This window comes from Sminthopsis crassicaudata, chromosome 2, assembly GCF_048593235.1.
Source record: "Sminthopsis crassicaudata isolate SCR6 chromosome 2, ASM4859323v1, whole genome shotgun sequence".
Lineage (NCBI taxonomy): Eukaryota > Metazoa > Chordata > Mammalia > Dasyuromorphia > Dasyuridae > Sminthopsis > Sminthopsis crassicaudata.
Window position 1 is genome coordinate 42,078,416 of NC_133618.1, and position 22,122 is coordinate 42,100,537.

Genomic DNA, 22,122 nt, shown 5'->3' on the forward strand with positions numbered 1-22,122 from the left:
CTGAGCGTGGATCACAACATAGCATTCTCACTTTCTGCTGTTATTTGCTTGCATTTTGTTTTCTTTCCCAGTTTTTTTTCCTTCTTGATCTGATTTTTCTTGTACAGCAAAATAACTGCATAAATATGTATACATATATTGGATTTAATGCGTATTTTAACATATTTAACATGTATTGGATTATCTGCCATTTGAAGAGGGGGTGGGAGAGGAGAGAAATATTTGGAACACAAGGTTTTGCAAGGGTCAGTGTTGAAAAATTACTCATGCATGTTTTGTAAATAAATAAAAAAATAAAGCTTTAGTTTAAAAAAAAAAAGAAAATTATGTTGAGAAATATGGTTCATCAATAAAAAAAGAGAGAGGTCAAAAATAGACTATCTATACCTATATACCTATCTATCTATCATCTATCTATTTCTATATAAGTTTGGAAAAATATTTATGGGTGAGACCAATCAAATTAGTAGAACCAGAACTGGAAACACAATGACTACTAGGTGAAAATATTTAAAAAATAATATGTTTATAATTTATGCCAATATATGGGCAATAAGTATGTATTCACTATATGGATATAGACATTACATTTAGAGGAACAGTGGCCAGGACTATCAATAAACATTTATTAAGCACCTATTTTATGCTTAGCACAGTGCAAAGCATTGGAAGCTGATACTTTTGCTACATATACTGTCTTTGTTGCTTCCTAACATGTCTGCTTCTGTCTTGTTGAAAGGTTCATGTAAAGTTTTTGCCTTTTGTATGTTTATTTCATTCTTTGGTTTTGTTGACAGCTATTATTTACAATAACAATATATATTTTTTTAAAGTACCAGGAAAGGAACATATGCACCTTTAATGACTCAGATGGTATAAACTGACATCATTACATTTAAGGGGTCAACAGAGATAACTATCAAGAAGACCACAGTCAGGATTTAGGTAGCACTCTTTGGGATTGTAATTTAAACCTTTGACTAAACAAACTCAATAAGGTTTACCTAAAACCAAAGATTTATTAGTTGCAGAAACAAAGATCATGCAATTCAAATAGTATCTGAGTAAGAAACCCCTCCACAACATGCCAGGCCAGTGTGTTTATTGGCTGTCCCTTGAGGGTTTCTGCAGATTTGATAAGCATGCCATCATACCTATCTAGTGTTCTGATAAACGTGCTAGACAATCTAGAGCCAGAGCTCTGTTATACTCTACTAGAGACTGCAAGCCATATGGTTGCCAAACCATTGATGTCTGCTTTCCTTTCACCATTGAACCAGATCTTTTCTGTCTAGCTTCATCCCTTTATCTCTTCAATAGCATGAGACACTTTATTAAAAAACTTTGCTAAAATCTAAGACAAATATGTGGTTGGCTACTGCATTGTTCAGAGTTCTTAAATCTTCCAAAGAGGTATAAATTGTTCTCCTGGTTCTGCTCACTTCACTGTGCACCATACAAGTCTTCCCAGATTTCTCTGAAAACATCACTTTTCTCATTTTATATAGTACAATTACACTGTACCACTCCATCAATTTACTATAATTTATTTAGCTATTCTCCAACTGATGAGCGAGTCAGTGGTCTTCCAGTTCTTTGCCACTATGAAAAGAGCTGTTGTAAATATTTGTCCATGTGGATCCTTTTCTTCTTTCTTTGATCTCTTTTGAATAGAAGCCTCAGAATTGAATTTCTGAGTTAAACAGTTTAGTGGGTTTTAGAAATAGTTCCAAATTGCTATGTACAAACATGTTTGTGGCAGTCCTTCTTGTGGTGGCAAGGAACTGGAAACTGAGTGGATACCCATCAGCTGGAGAATGGCTGAATAAGATATGGAATATGAATATTATGGAATATTATTGTTCTGTAAGAAATGACCAACAGGATGACTTCAGAGAGGCCTGGAAAGACTTACATGAACTGATGCTGAGTGAAATGAGCAGGACCAAGAGATCGTTGTATACTTCTTTTTTTTTTTTTTTTTTTTTTTGAGGCTGGGGTTAAGTGACTTGCCCAGGGTCACACAGCTAGAAACTGTTAAGTATGTGAGACCAAATTTGAACTCAGGTCCTCCTGAATTCAAGGCTGGTGCTCTATCCACTGCACCACCTGGCTGCCCCCATTTTATACTTCAACAACAATACTAGATGATGATCAATTCTGAAGGACGTGGCCCTCTTCAACAATGAGAGGATCCAAACCAGTTCCAATAGAGCAGTAATGAACTGAACCAGCTACACCCAATGAAAGAACTCTGGGAGATGACTATGAACCCCTACATAGAATTTCCAATCCCTCTACCTTTGTCCGCCTGCATTTTTTATTTCCGTCACAGGCTAATTGTACACTATTTAAAGTCCGATTCTTTTTGTTCAGCAAAACAACTGTTTGGACATGTATACATATATTGTATTTAACTTATACTTTAACATATTTAATATGTATTGGTCAACCTGCCATCAGGGGGAGGGGGTGGGGGGAAAGAGGGGAAAAGTTGGAACAAAAGGTTTGCAATTGTCAATGCTGGAAAATTGCCCATGCATTATTAAAAACAAACAAACAAACAAACAAACAAACAAACAAACAAACAAACACCCACTTGGCTTTCACCCACCACGATTAGAACTAAAGTACTCCCTCCAGTGATCCACCAGTCTTCCTAGAAGCAGGGGTTACAGACATGCAACCACTGCCCAAGACACTGTTACCTTCCAGCTCCTGAATTTTTCCAGTTGTCCCCATACTTGGAATTCTCTTCTCATTCAATTGCACCTCCTATATTCTCTGGCTTTCTTCAAGCCCCAGCTAAAATCCCACTTTCTACAGAAAGCCTTTCCTGATCCCTCTTAATTCTACTTCATTCCTTTTGCTGATTCACTTAAATTTATCTTGTCTCTATCTTATGTGTACACAGTTTCTTGCATGTTGCCTCCCATATTAGGCTAGGAGCCCTTTGAGTGTAGAGATTATCTTTAAAAAATGTTTATTGACTGTCGGGCTAAGAAAGCCTATTGGTTCCTGCTCAGACTAATGTTTTTAAAGGATATAAAATACATAGGATAACAAAAGAAACAAATTTGTTGAAACCTGCCTCTATGTCTGTCTATTCATCTATCTGAATATCTATCTACCCATTTATCTATCTATCTATCTATCTATCTATCTATCTATCTATCTATCTATCTATCTATCTATCTATCCATATCCTTCCCTTTCTCTGTCTGAATCTGTCTCTGTCTCTCTCTCCAGGTTAAGAAATCCTGTAGTTAATCAAACAAGAGGACACAGAACGGGCTACCTGAAATCTGGAATCACCCTCAGTGATAAGGTAGGGATAACAATATTCTCAATTCAAGTATGCTACAGTGTTGTGAGCAAAGTGACACTTAAGCTTGAAAGGCCTCCATAAATACATTTTGTTTTGTTTCCCACAGGGTCTAGGACAATGCTGGGCAAATATGATGGGGACTGACCATAAAGGATTTAATCAATCAACATGCATTTATTAAAAGCTAAACCAGGCACTGTAAAGTTCCCACAACTTTCGATCATTTCTAGGGCAGCACCAAACTCACTAAATGTCCTTCTCTAGTCCCTTGGATAAAACTGGATTCTCACTACAGATTCTTGTCCAGGTTGAGGCAGAAGATCAGCTAGGGATCTGTCTCAGACTCTTCGCTTCACTGGAGGCCTGACCACTTAGCTGCCCTTTTGAGATCTCTCTTCCTCTAGAAGATGGGATCAAAGTGTTCTCAAACTCTGAAACCCAAGTGACTACTTTTTTTTAATAATAGCTTTTCCCCCCAAATACATTCAAAGATAGTTTTCAACATTCACCCTTGCAAAACCTTATGTTCCACTTTTTTTCCCCTCCCTCCCCACTTCCCCTAGACAAGTAATCCAATATAAGTTAAACACTTAAAATTCTTCTATATACATTTTCACATTTATCATGCTGCACAAAAAAAATCATATCCGGGTTAGCTAGGTGGTACAGTGGATAGAGCAGCAGCCCAAAGACCAGAGTTCAAATCTGGTCCCAGACACTTAACACTTCCTAGCTGTATGAATTTGGGCAAGTCACTTAACCCCAATTGCCTCATCAAGGGAAAAAAAAAAATCAGTCAAAAGATGAAAAAATGAAAAAGAAAAAATAAGCAAACAATTTTTAAAAAGTGAAAATAACATGTGACCCACACTCAGTTCCACAGTCCTCCCTCTGGATGCAGATGGCTCTCTCCATCACAAGTCTATTGGAATTGCTCTGAATCATCTCATTATGGAACGGAGCCACATCCATCAGAATTGATCTTCATATAGTCTTCTTGTTGCCATGTACAATGATCTCCCAGTTCTGCTTGTTTCACTCAGCATTAGTTCCTTTAAGTCTCTTCAGGCTTTTCTGAAATCACCCTGCTGGTCATTTCTTACAGAAAAATAATATTCCATAACATTCATAGACCATAACTCACTCATTCAGTCATTCTCCATTCCAGTTTCTTGCCACCACAAACATTTTTGCACACGTGGGCCCTTTTCCCTTTTTTATGATCTCTTTGGGATTCAGACCCAGTAGAGACACTGCTGGATGAAAGGGTATGTAGTTTGATAGACCTTTGGGCATAATTCCAAATTGCTCTCCAGAATGGTTGGATCATTTCACAACTCTATCAACAATGCATCAGTGTCCCAGTTTTCCCACAGCCCCTCCAACATTTATCATTATCTTTACCTGTCTTCTTAGCCAGTCTGGGAGGTGTGAAGCAGTACCTCAGAGTTGTCTTAATTTGCATTTGTCTACTCAACAGTGATTTAGAGCATTTTTCCTATGACTAGAAATGGCTTTAATTTCTTTGTCTGAATATATCCTTTGACCATTTATCAACTAGAAAATGGCTTGAATTCTTATAAAACTGAGTCAATTCTCAATATATTTTAGAAATAAGGCCTTGATAACTTTCTTGAAGAGGGCAAATGAACATATTTCCTGGGTGTTGACTTTTAGTAAAAAAGATTCCTGACATTTTTTCCCTTCCTTATCTCCCTCCCTGGGATGAGTACTACAAAGCTAAAGGAAAACCATACAAGGTAAGGAATTTTTTGTCCTTGATATGGGAGAATGCCAGGGCCCGTCATCAGCTGGCCATTCACTGATCTATTTCCAAGGGCAGGGAAGCATTTCCAGGTCTTACTTGGGGCCTTACTTACACTCCCCGTCCCACTTCGTACCCGCCACGTGCTATGATCGGGGAGACAGGATGTGGCTAACTGGACTGGGACTGGGGGGAAGAGAACTTGTGACCCAGGCTTCCACAAAATGGGCTCACCAACTACGAGATCCATTCTGGAACAGATGGACTGACCAGGCTGCCATCCTGGCCCCATTCTATAGACTTTTTCACACTAGCTTAATTAAAAGAATGCCCAAGTTCCAAACTGGCTCCTGCTACCCTCACTCTCCTTTTTCAGCTCTTTCATTTAAGTTAACAAGTAATTATTAAATGCCAACTATGTGCCAGGTCTTGGTGATCAGCACTTCACAATGGGGAGGAAAGGTTACTTGCAGTCATTCATTTATTCAATCAGCAACACTTGATTGTTTAGTGTTTAGACTTAAAGTGACAATATTCAGTTACCTAAAAGTAAGGCAGCTAAGTCATGCAGTGCCAGGCCCTCAAGTCAGGAACACTCATCCTCCTGAGTTAAAATCTGGCTGCAAACATTCACTAGCCATGTGACCCTGGACAAGTCACTTCACCCTGTCTGCCTCAGTTTTCTCACCTGTAAAATGAGCTGGAGAAGAAAATGGAAAACCACTCCGCTATCTTCGGTAAGAAACCCCAAACGAGGAAGAAATTGAAACTATATCCACTCACATGAAAGAGTGTTCCAAATCACTACTGATCAGAGAAATGCAAATTAAGACCACTCTGAGATACCACTACACACCTGTCAGATTGGCTAAGATGACAGGAACAAATAATGACAAATGTTGGAGGGGATGTGGGGAAATTGGGACACTAATACATTGCTGGTGGAGTTGTGAAAGAATCCAGCCATTCTGGAGAGCAATCTGGAATTATGCCCAAAAAGTTATCAAACTGTGCATACCCTTTGACCCAGCAGCGCTACTACTGGGATTATATCCCAAAGAAATACTAAAGAGCGGAAAGAGACATATATGTGCCAAAATGTTTGTGGCAGCTCTTTTTGTTGTAGCTAGAAACTGGAAGATGAATGGATGTCCATCAGTTGGAGAATGGTTGGGTAAATTGTGGTATATGAAGGTTATGGAATATTATTGTTCTGTAAGAAATGACCAGCAGGAGGAATACAGAGAGGCCTGGAGAGACTTAAATCAACTGATGCTGAGTGAAATGAGCAGAACCAGAAGATCACTGTACACTTCAACAACAATACTGTATGAGGATGTATTCTGATGGAAGTGGAAATCTTCAACATAAAGAAGATCCAACTCACTTCCAGTTGATCAATGATGGACAGAGGTAGCTACACCCAGAGAAGGAACACTGGGAGGGGAATGAAAATTGTTAGCACTAATATCTGTCTGCCCAGGTTGCATGTACCTTCGGATTCTAATGTTTATTGTGCAACAAGAAAACGATATTCGCACACATGTATTGTACCTAGATTATATTGTAACACATGTAAAATGTATGGTATGGCCTGTCGTCGGGGGGAGGGAATAGAGGGAGGGGGGGTAATTTGGAAAAATGAATACAAGGGATATTATAATATATATATATATATATATATATATATATAATTAAAAAAAAAAAAAAAAAAAAAGAAACCCCAAACGGAGTCATTGGACACGGCCGAACAACCCTAGTAGTTTTATGTAATTCTCAAGGATATTCTGAATCCTGTACTTGCAAAGAGCAATTTTTTGTCTGCGAGGTTACAGAAGTCAGTGAGCATCTGCTGTAAAACGCTGGCGCTCGATGTTCATTTTTAACATCCTGCCCCGATAGGTGACACCTTGTTTCCTTGCATGATGTACACTGGTGTGGTCGTCTACTGCTTCTGCGACTTCTCGGAGCAATGGCCGCTCTAAATCACTCTCACAAACCTTTCCAGGGGCCTCCACCTTCCGTATGCACACTGTCTGGCGCTCCCGGAGGACGGGGAAGGCACTTCTGGCCTCTGTATTGCCAGAACCCAGTGGAGCACAGTCCTCAGTAAAGTGTCACTCGTGAGTGACTGACTACACTCGACAGAAGGGGACAGCGAAGGTGATTCTGAGGACTGGCCAAAGACTAAGGCAGAGGGGCCAAAGGGCAAGAGCGGAAGGCCCTAAACCTTCTACCCCCTGCGAGAGGGCTCAGGTTCCGAGCGTGGCTCGTTCCCTGAGGGCCAGTCCGTGCACCGGTTTCGCCCCTGTGCCTTCTACTCCATGCGGCCCCCAGTGCATCTCAGCTGGAAGAGATAATTTTTCCAACTTGCTCACCAGGACAGGTTCTGGCAAAAAAATTTTCAATAGTACTAAGTCCACAAACCTTTATTAAGCGTCGAATGCTAAGCGCTGGGGGCACAAAGAGACAAGATAGTCTGGGGGGGAAGGCAAGCAAACCGTGCTATTTACCGACAGCTGCCATTGTCTCACTGAGCCCACAACGCGTAAGGCTGTGGTATCTGACGGGACCTGGGGGAGCATCGGGGGCAGGCAGGGCTGTCCCTAACCCCCAGCCCGCTCTCTTCATGAAGCCCCCTCCCCATGGCAGGTCCTTTCAAAACTCAGCCTGGGCACCTGGCCCATCCTACCAGAAGGCCCCCTTGGCCCCCCGTTACCCCATTTTGCACTGTATGAGGAAGAATTGTTTCACGTCTTTCTAGTGCCTGACACATGGCAGCCCCCCAGTGAGTATTGATTGGCTGTTTTTTGGATGACGACCAATTCTCTTGCTAACAGCTGCTCCCAGCCACCCTCCCTGATGTTCCAGTAAGACTTCTCAGCCCATCATCACCCACCCGACTGCCAGAGGAACCTTTCCCAGGACTGCAGGCAGGAGCCAGAATGGCCTGCTGGCTCAGTTGTAGTTGCCTGCATTTCTCCCAGCACCAGTGACATGATAGCTGTTGGCAGTGGAAATGGCTGACTCAGTTCTCCCCCAAAATGCAGAGATAGAAGGTATGAAGGCGCTGTGGTCAGCGGCCTCCAGGCTCTGTGCTAGGTGAAGCCTGAGGCCCGGCTCCAATGTCCCCGGTGTCCAGGCCTGGGCCTGATGACCACTAGGACCCCTCCATCCTTTCCAATCCAAGTTCCCCCATCAGGATTCTGGGCATGCTTCTCAGGAATCCCCTAGGAAATTGCCAGGATTCCTGAGCATCTCAAAGAAATACTTTGAGTCATCAAAAGGAAAATTTTACATTAATAAAATGGATACTTCCAATAAAAGGTTTAAGCAACAATTCAAAAACAACACAAAAACTTTCATTGTAGATGCAGCTGATGTCAAATGGGTCAAAAGTACTTCTCACTAGTAGAGTTTAAAGAACATGGACCTGAATAAGATGGCAAAATCTGCTGGATGGAGACTAAACTCTGTATAGAGAGAAAACAATACGCACACATTCAATAAACAAGGAGAAGGAGCCTACTGTAAATTCTTTATTTTTACATATACACAGAGGACACAAAAATTACAATTAAAACAAAGGCTTTTTAGATCACATAATCTTTTTCCAAGCAAGTATGGACTTAGGCACAAAGCAAGTCCAAAACACTCTCATTTCTCTCAGCTCCAAGATTTAGATGGGAAATCACAGAAATTAAAAATACTGTGCCAGAAGCCACAAAGAATATACCTATAGACTCTAGGAAGAATCCTCAGACACAGATCCTCATGAGGACGTTCTTATTTTCTAGCTGCACAACCTTTCGATGAACACATGCAAACCGAATTGTTCGAAGGCTGAAAGGCAGGAGGAGATGCTGGTACTGGGCACATGACTGCAGGCTTTCATGCTAGTCTACATAGCACTCAAGGTTCTGGCTGTCAAGTTGAGAATAATTTTGATCCTATTCCTGACAGCATTTTGAGAGAGTGCTTAAATTTAGTTCTTTATTTTCACATTTGCCAGCAAGAAGCCTGAATTCATAGTAGTACATTGGCAAAATTTCAACCTTGCCTGCCTAAGTCACTTCCTTTTCTTATCCTTTAGAGGATTTCAATTAAAATCCCTGGTTGCATGGAACCTTAAAAATCTGACCTTGTTGAGCAGCTAACTCCAAGCTCTAGGGTCACCTAGACAGAGCACAACCCAAGCCCACCCCACCCTTGGTCTACAGTCGGGGCCTCTCTGCAGACTGAGAGCCTGTGCCCAGTGCCTGCCTTCTCATTTCTGCTAGCAGTCTGCTCGCTGAAAGGCCCAAGTGAGTGGGTGTTAACTCAAGTTTTGTGCTGCCATCTGGGCCCCAGGCCCAGATTCAGGCAACAATTCTTGATAATCAAAATAGAGGAAACAAACCTTCTTTGGCTGATAAAAAGGGATTCTTCTTTCTCTCTCACAAGTCAAGAAACTGGGATTGAAAACTATCTGAGAGGGGAAGGAAAGGGGCTGGTGGCCATTTAATTTGTGAACACCATAACCTACCAAAGGGGGAACAGGCTCTTGGAACATTTGGGCCAGAGAAAACTGTGGCCCCTCCAGCTAATGAAATGATGGGTACCCAAGGGTCGGAAGCAATACTGCCTTATCTTTCCTTAAATTGTTAAACCCTCAACCTTTGAGAACAATTGAAAAAACCACCTTTCCAAGCACTGGGTTACTCATTTCATGGGCCTGCACCTGGAAACTTTTCTGACTGGATCACTGGGTTGTCAGTTCAGACTACCAGAATCTTCCATTAAAGGGACAGAAGTGTCCAAACGGAGGCCCTTAGCAGGATCCTGGGCACATCATATGTCCAGACACCATTCTACTGGCAAGCCCTCTGGAGAAACAACCCTCAGGACCACAAGGGGTGTCAGGAGTAGTTTGGGGGTCTAACTGCAGTTGGGATAGAGAAAAGCATCACTAAGACAGCACACCTGGGCGGCAGAAGCAGTTCAAGGAGCAGCATGGAACTTCACGCCCAGGTGTGAATATAGGTAACAGTGATACAAGGATTTTTCTCAACTAGCTTGAAGACACCATTCTGCCCACATGTCCCATTTTTAGATCAGTTAAAATTCCCCTTCCTTTGCCACTTTGTTGGCTGCTATTGATGGAGAGAAAAGAATTAACTTGACATAATTCCTATTGTTTTTCTAACATTTCTTGAAGGGAAGAGGAAGATACAGACTTCAGATGCTAAGACACATTTGTCCTGATATCTCCAAAGTCTTCCTCCCCTCACCCTACAAGTCACGGTGGCCCAGGAAGCTTTCTCAAGGGGCTCTGCACAGAGCCAGCTAGAGGAAGTCACAGAGCTGAGACCCCAACAAAAGACACCCTGTTTCTCAAGGGACCCCCTTCATTGGGCTATTCAGTCAATAATAATCCTTTCCTCTCTTCCCTAGCATGCCCTTGTGCCTGATCAGATAAACAATTCTCTGTGCCTGTTAAAAATGGAACCGGCAAGCAGGATTTCAGTAAATGTAGTATATATGCTCCCCGGGGGAAGCTTTCACAAACTACACCCCAAAGGCTGATACACTCTCCCATCCAGAGGCCCTCCAGGTCCAGCTAGTTAAGAAGGCAGAAAGAGAAAACACATAAGTCCCACACAGAAGTGCACAAAAAGACTGCCGGCTGCCCCTGCGCCAGGTCCGGGGCTTGGCTTTGGAGGTCAGAACGTTCCAGCTGATAACTGGCCACAGGTCTGTGCCCGACCACGAGCCTGCCAGAGGCCGGGCCCACAGTGCGCTGGAAGTGCGTCCCCCTCACTCCCATTTATGGATCTGGACGGCCTTCTCTGTCAAGGAGGCCAGGTAGCTGTTCTGGTTGAATTCGAAAGGGCAGAGGGCCAGTACCGGCTGCTCCGCCTGGAGCTTCTGCAAGAGGTTACCACTGCCCGCATCCCAGATCTGTAAGAGAAAGAGGCAGGGCTCAGGCAGCCAGCCTCCAGCCCAGCTGCAGGGGACAGGAAGGCCCACAAGGACAAGAGAAGGGAACTTTTCCCTCTGGTAATGAGGGGAAGACAAGAGGGTCATCAACAAAGGCTTTGCTGCTGCCAGGTGAGTACCAGGGTCACACATGGGGTGAAAAGGGCTGGCTTCTCCTCTCCAGGGGCTTCCATTCTAGTGGGAGAAACCAACCACCACCAAGGGGAGACTCTGGGGAAGAGGGGGCTTCTTTTGCCCCTGCTCCCCTCTGAGCAATAGCGGGCTTGCCATCCTGCTGCTATGCATCAGGCCCAGGAAAGCCAGAACCAAACTCTTCCTCCAGCAGTGTCCTCAAGAAGCAGGAGGTCAATCAGATGGAAGCACCCCCTGCTCTCCCTTGCTATCCAAAGCCCAGTGTTTTCTCTTGGGCGGGGACCTAATGGCATGCAAAAGGGGTCCGGCACTAAAGAGCGGGGACCTTGACAACCAACACAAGCAGTCATGCCTGCCAGCACTGGACACCTCTGGACAGCAGAGGCCTGGCCCTCGTTTAGAGAAGTCTACTGAAATGTGATCCCATTAAAAGGAGGTAAGACTTAGCCCGGGGACAGAAAAATTTGTATATACAAATAGCTTCAGCTGTCTCCTGAAAAGGAAGCAAGTTTACACAAGACAAATTCCCAATATTGCTTCTTTGAAGATAATCTCAAACTTCCTCAACAACCTTTCTTGCAAGGATGCTTATCATGGTGTGGAGGTGACTGACTCCTCTGGGACTGTGTATCAGTAAATGCTGGCAGGTAAAGATCTGGGAAATATGAATTTGTGGGCCTGGAGAGGCCACAGGGGGATGAATTTCTGGTTGCAGGCTACTCCTGAAGCCACTTCCTAAGGCATGGTTCTGTAATCTGCCATGGCACAAGGCACAGTGAGAGAAGTGACAAATCTCTGTGGTCCTTAACTGGGAGATAAAGGAGTCCCAGAGCTTCCCCAGTCACTGACCCGCCACTGCCACCCCAAAACATCTGTACACCCCAAACATGCACCTTAAGAGGCAAAAGGCTTGTGGTGCTTTCCACCACTGCTTTTTTGTATGTAGAAGGAAGATCTTCATAGTAAAAAATTAACCCTCATTCATACAGGCATGACAACAGACAGAAATCTGGGTGTCTGCCACCATCTGGGTAAGCTGCAATGTTCCCATTGAACCCAGCAATCAGGAGTAATGGCCTCTGGCCTGGAGCTCAAACCCAAACGTTAGCTTGGCTCTTCCTAACTTACCAGGGCAGAGTTGGAGGATTCGTCGCTAGCGCACACCAGGATGCTCCCGTTCTCCTCTGGGCTCTGGAAGATAGCGTTTTTGGTCAGCAGCTTGCAAGTGGGTCCGGCAATGAATGTCTGAACAGGCCGACACGAGTAGACTGGTTCCGTGGCTTCATTTAAGCTGCAGGTCAGTTCCAGCAACACGCTGCGCACGGAGTTGTGGTTTTTGTCTAGGGAAAAAGAAGAGACAACAGGCATGAGGAGCCATCAGCCTCGGCGACACCGTTTGAGAACACCTGTGGGACTGGAGAACACAAAAGCTGTCTCTGGTCCTAGCCAGGGCTCCAGATGCAAGGGGAGCTTTTGACCTGTGACCTCCCTTTGTAGTCATACACAGAGGTCACCTCTGTGTACGACTACAAAGGGAGGTCACTGTACAACAAGGTCAGCTTGTACTTCCACCTTCTTCCTTGCGTTCCCTCTTCCAAATGCTCCAGGGAAGGTGTCTTCGCTAAATATTCTACAAAGGCTACAAGTCTCTTGGCTGGAGTAAGTCCTAGCACCCAGGATAATTTTTTTTTTCCCCCAGAGAACAATTTGTAATTTAATTAATTAATTAATTAATAGAATTAATTTATTGGAAGAGTAGATCAATTGGCTGGATCAGTATCTCCTTTCAGGGTATCCAGCCCTGAATATCCCATACAGAATTCTTTTAAAATTTCATTTATTTATTTATTTATTTTTACCCAGGATAATTTTAACAAGGCAAGAAGTTGCCATGGTTCTGAATTTTTTTCGTTTACAATACATTATACCCATTCACAATTAGCAGTGGCTTAAGGATTTTAAAAGCCTGCATAATTATTTGTTGGCATTTCCAGAGCTATCTTTCTGGTCAGAAGGACCTTGCTTAATCAAGTCAAAGGCAGCTCTCTGGGGGCTGCCCTATTACCCCAATTTGTGAAATGACTGTTCATGGGCAGCAGTGGCTTAAAAAGAACTATCACCTTTCTCTAAACACCTAATTTACTCCTACAGAGCACGTTTATTATTAGTGGAATCTGGCCACATTCACACTTGAGAGAAGGGAAGAAAGCACGTTTGTCTTTATGCAATGGGTTTCTGACTCTGTTTTATCTGACATGGCAGAGATGAAGCCCGGGAGCCCACTTTTAGGTCTAACCTCCATTCTTAGCATTTTCCCATCACTTAAGACACCAACAAAACCATGCATCCAGCCCCATGGTAGCATCTGGGGGTCTACACAAGTCTCCACTTACTGGGCCTATAAGTGACGAGGCAGTGACCACTGCGGCTCTCCGCCTGAAGGTCAGTGCAACCCCCCGACTCCAAGGGCAGGCTGTGAGGGTCAAAGCAGTTAGTACTGCTCTGTCTCCAGAAGCAGGCACCTTCCAAGCTTCCGGCTAATATCCCGCCAGCAGGAAATGCCGATGAAGCCATCTGCGGTAAATAGGACAGCGAGACCAGGGGACACCTGCAAAGGGACAACAATGGTCACTGCTCTGCCCTCCTGCCCCTAGCCCCCAAAACCGGTCGTCAGAGAACAAGAGTGGATTCTGAAAGGGCCAGAAAAGCAGTGAAGGTGACAGATACATGACAGTCTCCCTGAAACAGTCTTTAATGGGAGGAAGCGACGACAAATGTCAGTCAGAGCTCAGAGAACATATCGAGTGCTTTCCTGCGCTCAAGCTCACAGTTGCTCTGAAGCTCCTGCGGGGTCTGTGGACCTCCGCTACCGACCAGACCATAAACTTCCAAGTCTTGGTCAGGAAGTCTTTTTTTCCTCCTTTTCACACACTGATAAAAGAAATACGCAAACAGCTAATAAAATCTTAATATAAATCCTTAACATAGAACAAAGTAGAAATGGGCCTGCTGCTCCACCTCAGATCACATTTACCTCTCAATCTGGGCTGCCAAGTCTTGTTGTGTCCAGCCTGCCATGACATGACCCGTATACTCTCCTCTCTGTTCACAGGCCCCCATCTGGCCTGAGGCCAGACCTTCCCCACCCCTGGTCTTCTCCCTGGGCCTGAAGGTGGCAGGGCCTCGCCCATAGTGTAGACCCCTCATCTCCTCCAAGGTCAGCGGGATCACCTTCTACAAGAAGCCCATCTTGATTCCTCTGGACAGGGGTGCCCTCTCCCAGACCTGTAGCTCTATCTGAGCTTGGACTTCCTCTTAAGAAGGATCATCTCACCTGCCTGCTACACTTCGTCTCTATCCCCTTCTTTCCTTGGGGTGGGGTGGGTGGGTTCCTTCACTTTTCAGAAACACCCTGAGAGACCAGTGAGTGATTTAGGCACTAGAGCTCTCAGAGAGGCTTCACATTTTGGTAGCAGATAGCTGAGCTTGACTTCAAGAATGTGAATCACTTTTTTAAGTATTAAACTTTTTTGCTTAGCAGCTTGGCTGTTTTTCAAAGACATTGAAGTTCTACAAATTTAATGTCAAAATATTGCTCACTTGTCCATCTCTTAGACCAATATAAAATACTGCATCTTGCAAGGCAACTCTGAATACAGAGTCCACTGACTCTTTTTTGTTTTTGTTTTTTTGGAGTTAAATGACTTAACTAGGGTCACATGGCTAGTAACTGGCTGAAGCTGCATATGAATTCAGATCCTTCTGCCTCCAGGGCCTGTACCCTATCTAGTAAGTCCCTAGCTGCCCCTCCATCAAATCTTAATATTGTGATATTCAACATGTAGTCACTATTAGGCATTAATACTGTAGAGCAGGGGTTCTCAAACTACCGCCTGTGGGCCAGATGCAGCCGCTGAGGATGTTTATGCGCCCGCTGGGTTATGGCAAATGGGCTGAGAAGCGGAGACAGAGTGTGAGCTTTTGTTTTTACTATAGTTCAGCCCTCCAACAATCTGAGGGACAGTGAACTGGCCCCTTACTTAAAAAGTTTGAGGACCACTGCTGTAGAGGTCTTTGTTAGGATCCTTACTAGGTGCTAAGTTGGTACTTAATTCTCTAGCTCAGAGTTCATACCTTTAGTTCAAACCTTTAAAGGAGTTTACACTTTTAAATTAGTTTGCTCATTGGTTTTAAGGAGCTCCCACAAGCCCATTCTCCAGGAAGATATAAGGAGCCAGGATTCAGGAAGGAGGGGTCATTCGAGATTCTGTGGTGCTAACTGGGGACACTTGGACAAGAGCAGATTCACAAGTCTAAAGGAAAAGCCTGCTCATGGACTTCTGGGAGATTCACTTCTAGGACTGAAATTCTGGGAAACCCACAATCCCACACTCTTGGAAGGAGAGTCTGATTCATTCCCATGTCTACCTTCATGCTGGCTGGAGGCTTTAGATTCAGAGGGAGCTAGAGACTGAAGCTGGCTGGAGACATTCTGACAGGAAAAGATTCAAGACTTTGAAGGACACCATATATGATCTGGACTCTTTAACTCCTGGATAGATTTGGGATTACTGAACAGAAACTAAAGCCAAGGCTGCCTCTCCAGAAGCTCCCCCAAGAAAACGATTACATTTTGGAGAAACAGAACATCACATTTTGGTGCCCAACGTGGGGCAAGGACTTTTGCTTATCCTGACTCTAGCTGATTCTGAGCCCTTCAGGGAGCTAGCTCAGACTTACAGATTTCAATTCCAATTTCCACCAGTTATCTCTTGTTTTCCTTCAGCAATCTTCTGTGACCATGATTTATGCTATGTGGTTAAGTAATTTGTAGGGGAAAAGGGCAATTGTCTTCTTGCATCATGTTAAGAGTTTAAGGTATGGGGAAGGTTTGTTGGGAAGAGGAGGAAACTATCTCCTAGAGAGGGTCCAGGACCACCTTTGCTTTTACAACACTGAGAAGGTAGATGACATGTGCCAGTAAGTAGGTCAAGGGTAGAACTAGAACCCAGGCCCTCAGGGCCTCCAGGACCAAGCCTCCTGTTCATCAGGCCCCAACTGTCTTTCAAATTAGCAGGCTGAATTCTTTGGCCCATCTGGGTATTTGGAGCTTGGACTTCCTCCTGTATGACTATGCATACTTCTATGGTTCTTTGAAATATTCTTCCTAATCTGTCATTTTCTTTCCTATTTCTTTTCAATCTTTTTTTTTTTTTAAAGCAGCTTTCAGTTCAAACCTTCTTCCCTGAGACTACTTACTCTAATCAAGTTCTTCTAGTTGGTCTGGTTTTAGATCTAACTTTTGCTCACCTTCTTCAAATTCCCTCTTTGTGACACAGAGAAGACCAATTACAAGGAAAGGCCCTCAGGCCCTTTCTGATCTGCATAGCTTTGGGGCCCTCCCTTTCTCTGCCACTTAGTTCTGGGGTCTGAGTTGTCATAGTCTTCATTTCTGTGCCCAGTCCATCCCAGCTAGCTTTTGTCATATTTTGTGGCCATTTTTCTTTGCTGTTGCTTTTACCTGCCTATTTGTCAGAGGCAAGTGAAAGGCTGGGTCCCTTTGAACAATCTCTACTCTATCATCTTGCCTGAAAAACCCAATCCTCTTGTGCCAAATAAATGGCATGATCCAAGTAGTAGAAAATAAAAGGATTTGGACAACCACTCCTTGACTATGTTGCTAATGCCCCCACAGATGTCAGAGTAGGCAGTAAACAAAGAGAGGTGGACATGGAGACAAAGGCTCCAGGCATGGTAAGGCAAGTCTCCTCCCCACTGGAGGCTTTGGTTTATTCATCTATAAACAGAATATAACATCTATAAACAGCTGCTCCCCTAGTGCCAGCTTCTATGATGCGATGTCGCACCTAGAGAGCACTAGGCTGGCTTATGGCCCGTGTCCCAACTATAAACCACGAAGGTCTCATGGTTGGCCCAGACTAGCCACCAAGCTGCTGAGGTACGTCCTGATCCTCCATCAGTTGAGGGAGTATCTGTAGCTGCACCAGTTCAAGCACAGAGGGGACAAGTACAGCTCTCACAGTCTGACTGATGAACAGTTAGACTAGCTGGTAATGGGCCACAAGCTGGCCAGCCTGTGAAAGGAGTTCTGGTCCCAGGGACCACAGCCTGCATCATCCCCCCTCTCAAATTCCCCTTCTGGTCCTTAAGCAGTCCTGCTAGGTGCTGCTGCCCATGACCAGGGTCCCCCACTGCCCTTTCTCTCCCTGCTCAGGCAGCAGTGGTGCCACAGAGCACTGGGCCTGGATTCAGGGAGAACCGAGTTAAAATCTGACAACTGCTGTGACTTCCTACTAATGTGACCCTGAACAAGTCATCTAACCCGTCTAGCTCTATTCCATATCAAAGAGGGATAAGAGTATGTTCTCCATGAGGTTGTGGTGAAGAGCTGGGAGGAGGAGAATATTTGTGAGACGCCCGGCACCTAATCAGGGCTCCATTAAATGCTCCTTCCCTCCCAAGCCTTCTGCCCATGGACTGTAACCTCATCCTTCCCCTAAAACCGCTCTGTCCGAAGGCCGGCTCTCGAGCCTCCTCCTTCTCCACTTCTCGGCAGTCTCTGAGACTGACTTTCTCCTGCACCACAAAGTGCTGTGAAATGGGAGCTTTTATTATCAACACAATGTGTGGTCCATTATAAGGTAAATTTAGGCAAATACCAAAGTCACAAGTTCCCACTTTCTGTCCATCCCTTTCACAGAAGGGGCCCAACAGATCTCAAAGATATTTCTTAACTGAGATAAATTCCAAAAAGATCAGCTTACTGTGAAGCTGCTAAGATAAAAATTTTCTAAGTGTCCAAAGAAAGCTCCATCACAATAATGAACATTTCCTTCTCTGCTTAGCTATTCTGAGGCTCCATGAAAAAACAGCAGTCATGTTTAAGTGGAAGACATACTTGGAAAAATTGGAAGAGGTTTTCTATTCTTAGGTTATCAAACCCCTCCCTCCATTTCCAGGGCCCTTTGAGAAAAACTCCCTGGGCAGAGAGGCTCTGGCCACAGGCTTTCTCGATTTCTCTTATCCTCCCACCCACGTGACGGTTGCCTCATCACCCACATTGCACCCACTGACTGCCCCCCCCCCCGGCTTTGACTGCCACTTTCTGGTTACCCACTCCCATGTGGTGGGTCAGTGACCATCTCTAGTCAGATGCAATCTCAAACACAGACATCTCCCCCAGGCCTCCCAAGCTCCAGGCCTGTTCCACAAATAATTGGTTAGACATTTCAGAGTGGGTATCCCATGGGCACTGAAAAACTCAACGTATGTAAATCAGAAGTCACCATCTCTTCTTAGAGATGCTGGAGAATCCCAATCCCCAGCCAACTGCCCAATGCTAGCCCTATCACTCTCAAATGCACACCCTCCTCTGCCCCGTATCCTAGCCAAAGCTAGGCCAGCCCTTGACACCCCTATAGGACTATGGCCAAAAAGGGGTCTTAAATCTGATCACACCCATCCAGAAAGGCCAGGGTCTTCTCCACCTGAAGGACCTTTAGTAAGTCACTGGACCCTGGGGCTGACACTTACCCCTTCTCCTCCTCAGAGATACAAAAAGTGGCCACTCACCCGCAGGCCTCTGCGCCAGACAGGAACTGTACCCTCTGATTCTTAGGGCCCTTCCAAGTCCCTCGTGTGAAGCAGGAAGCACTTCTTGATATAAGTATAGTGCTCCTCAGGCACCCAAGGGCTCCTCTCTGGTGAGCATTTACTATTATGAAAAGCTACCCTTGTGTGACAGGCAGATGATGCAATGAATAGAGGGCCTAGATTCAGATCCAGTCAAAGGCACTTGCTAACCACATGACCCTGAGCAAGTTACTAACCTCCACTTGCCTCAGTTTCCCCCTCTGTAAAACAGAAATAAGAACAACACTTACTACTAGGACAGTGGTGAGATCAAGTGTGATGATAACTGTAATGATCCCAAGGTCTGGCACACAGGCCTGTATCAAGGTGAGCTTATTCCTGCTGTTAGGCAGTGATAAAGAGAAAAGTCACAAGATGAAAGAGAGCAGAAGTGACGCTCCTACCTGGACTTCTGAGGAGTTAGCTCCTGCACATGGTTGCTCGTGTCTCTCAGGTCATACACGAGAATTGAGCCGTTGACCAGGCCAGCATAGATATAGTTTTCGTCATCGAGGCACCAGCAGCAGCTCCACACAGCGCGCCCGGCATGGTACGTCTGCACCACCGTGTTGGTCTCCAGGCTTTGGGGATGAAGGACAAAGACACAACTTGGATGAGCCCTGGGCGTTAAGTGTGCCATGAGCTTCGTCCAGACCAGGTTCACTCTCCTTTTCTCCCGAGATGCCCTCCCCCACCCGTTCTGATTTCATAACAAACCAATTGGGTTTCTCCTTTGGACAGTTTTCCCTTGTGGGGGTTACAGGGGTGGGCGCACCTCGTCAGCTTGAGTGTGTTGTCCAGCGCGGCCGACAAGAGCCAGCTGTTCTGCCTGCTGCTGAAGGCTAGGCCGCGGATCTCTCGGCTGTGCATCGGGACGTACTGACTGCTTTTCATGTCTGCCATACTGATCATCTTCACACCAAAGCCTGCCCAGGACAAGAGGGTGGGCAAGCTGAGCAGTGCTCCTCCCCTCTCGGCCCTTGGATTGCCCATGTGGGAGGAGAATCCGGGCGATACCAGAAGTGGGGGGAATGAGAGGCATCGGCACAGACTGCAGAGGGCTACCCCCAAATAGGGGGATGAGCAATCAGACATGGATTATACATGTGCAATTAATTCATCTGATACAGGAAAGCTTGGATAAAAGGAAAAAATGAAAAATTGCGTGCATTCAAACCACCCCAGTTCTTTCTCTGGAGGCAGACAGCAAGCTTCATGGTGTTGTCGACAACAGCCAAGTTCTGTGTCAAACAATATCGCCGCCACTTATATAACCTTCGGAAGAATTTTTTTATTTTTTCTAGCTCTATAATTTTTTGATAGTTTGATGACACGTCATTGAAGAAATGGATTTAGATAAAATTGTCATTTTTATTATATTGGGTCAGCCTATCCATGAGCAACTAATATTTTCCCAATTGTTGAGATTTGATTTTGTGTGAAAAGTGTTTCTATAATTTTATTCATATAGTTCCTGAGAAGACCTGCAAATTTAACAATCATATGAAAAGAATGCTCCAAATCAACTTAAATAGCCGCAAAGTTTTACCTCATGCCCAGAAAACTGGCAAAAATAATAACGATGGGAACAATCAATATTCTGGGAGGGGAAGAGGAAAGATAGGACACACCAATGCAGTGCTGATGGAGCTATGAATTAGTCCAGCCATTTAGGAAAGCAATTTGGAATGACTTAAATGTTAAGTGGTTCATCTGTCTGTGAGCTGGAGATTCCACTACTTGATATCTAGCCCAAGGAGGTCAGTGAAATTAAGTAAAGGCTTAGAAAGAAGATGGCCCATGAATTAGAGACTGGCTGAACAAACTGTGATACTTGAATGTAAAGGATATTACTATGCTGTAAGAATAAATAATGAGATAAAAACCAATGGAATTGCTTTTTGGGAGGGAAAAGAAGAGAGTGATAATACAGGGATAATACAGGAATTTAGGTGACTTTAAAAACAATACATATATATAAATAAAAGAATGGGGAAGCAAAACCTACCTAGCCTATCAAAACAAAAAAATCACAACTATGAATATGTCATAGTAGTATGTCATGATCATGGCAGTGGAGATGCTATATTAGGGAAACAGATTTTAAAGAGAGCTGACATTAATTCTAAATGGGAGCTGACTAGAGCTAGAAGGGAGGAAAGGGGCCATGTACAAACATTAATTCAGAGGGCATAAAGTCTGTGATTTTATTATTTGCATGGACAAATTCATCTGGTAGTGAAAAATTTCTTACACTGTCAACATGGGTGTAAATATGGAAATTAATGCAGCATTTCTGTTGATATTGCTGTTAATTCAAACCTCGTAATGCTGATAAACTTAAATCAAAGGAATGTGGGGCTCTTAACCCAAGGACGTCCTATAGCCCAATCCCATTCAATTCTGAGGAATCCAGGCTAGGGTGTGCTATAGAGAAACCACACAATGAATATGAGAGAAATAAGGACTCAAGTTGGGGATAATTTCCCAGAGCCCTTGATTATAAGCTTCTAAGGTAGGAGAAGGAGAAGCACTGGAAGAAAGGGAAAGGGAGAGGCAGAATAGGGAAAATATTCTTGCTTAAAAGAGGCACATGGAATCAAACAGAAAATTGAGGAGGAAGGTGGCAAGCAATGCTTGAACCTCATTTTCAACAGAATTGGCAAAGAAAGAAAATGCACATACACACACAATTGTATATAAATATCTATTTCATCTAAGAGAAGTAGGAGTGAAAAAGGTCATGATAAAAGGGAGGGTGGATTAAGGAAGGTAGTGCTCAGAAGCAAAACAGACTTTTAAGATAAAAAGAAAGAAAAAAAATATACAAAAGAAATGGGAGAGAAACAAGTTAGAAATCATAACTATGAATATGAATGGGATGAATATATTCATAAAAGAGGACATCAAAATGGATTAAAAACCAGAATCCAACAATATGTCGTTTACAAGATAAATATGAACTAGAAAGACACACAATTAAAATAAAGGGCTAGAGCAGAATCTAATTTGCTTCAGTTAAAGTAAAAAATGCAGGAGTAGCAATCATGATCTCAGACAAAGAAAAGCAAAAAACAGATTAAGAGAGATAATGTAGGAACTATCATTTTGCTAAAAAGTACCATAGACAAAGAATAAAAAAAATTTTTTTTACAGCAAATTTCTCAGATAAGAGTCTTATTTCTCAAATATATAGGAAGCTGAGTCAATTTTCTAAAAACAAGAGCCATTTGTCAATTGATAAATTGTCAAGGGATAGGAATAA

At 43.9% G+C, this 22,122-nt stretch overlaps 1 protein-coding gene across 2 annotated transcripts in view; it reads right to left on the minus strand.

Moving 5' to 3' along the window:
• Positions 1–8,618: 8,618 nt before the first annotated feature.
• Positions 8,619–22,122, minus strand: part of RFWD3 (ring finger and WD repeat domain 3) — a 31,592-nt gene continuing 18,088 nt past the window's right edge. For both annotated transcript variants that reach the window (XM_074285992.1, XM_074285991.1), the window contains exons 9-13: positions 19,633–19,783; positions 19,262–19,438; positions 13,598–13,812; positions 12,333–12,544; positions 8,619–11,033 (exon numbers count right to left, since the gene is read on the minus strand). In XM_074285992.1, coding sequence (XP_074142093.1) covers positions 10,890–11,033; positions 12,333–12,544; positions 13,598–13,812; positions 19,262–19,438; positions 19,633–19,783 — 899 coding nt within the window. In that variant the 3' untranslated portion in view covers positions 8,619–10,889. The remainder of the gene's footprint in view (positions 11,034–12,332; positions 12,545–13,597; positions 13,813–19,261; positions 19,439–19,632; positions 19,784–22,122) is intronic.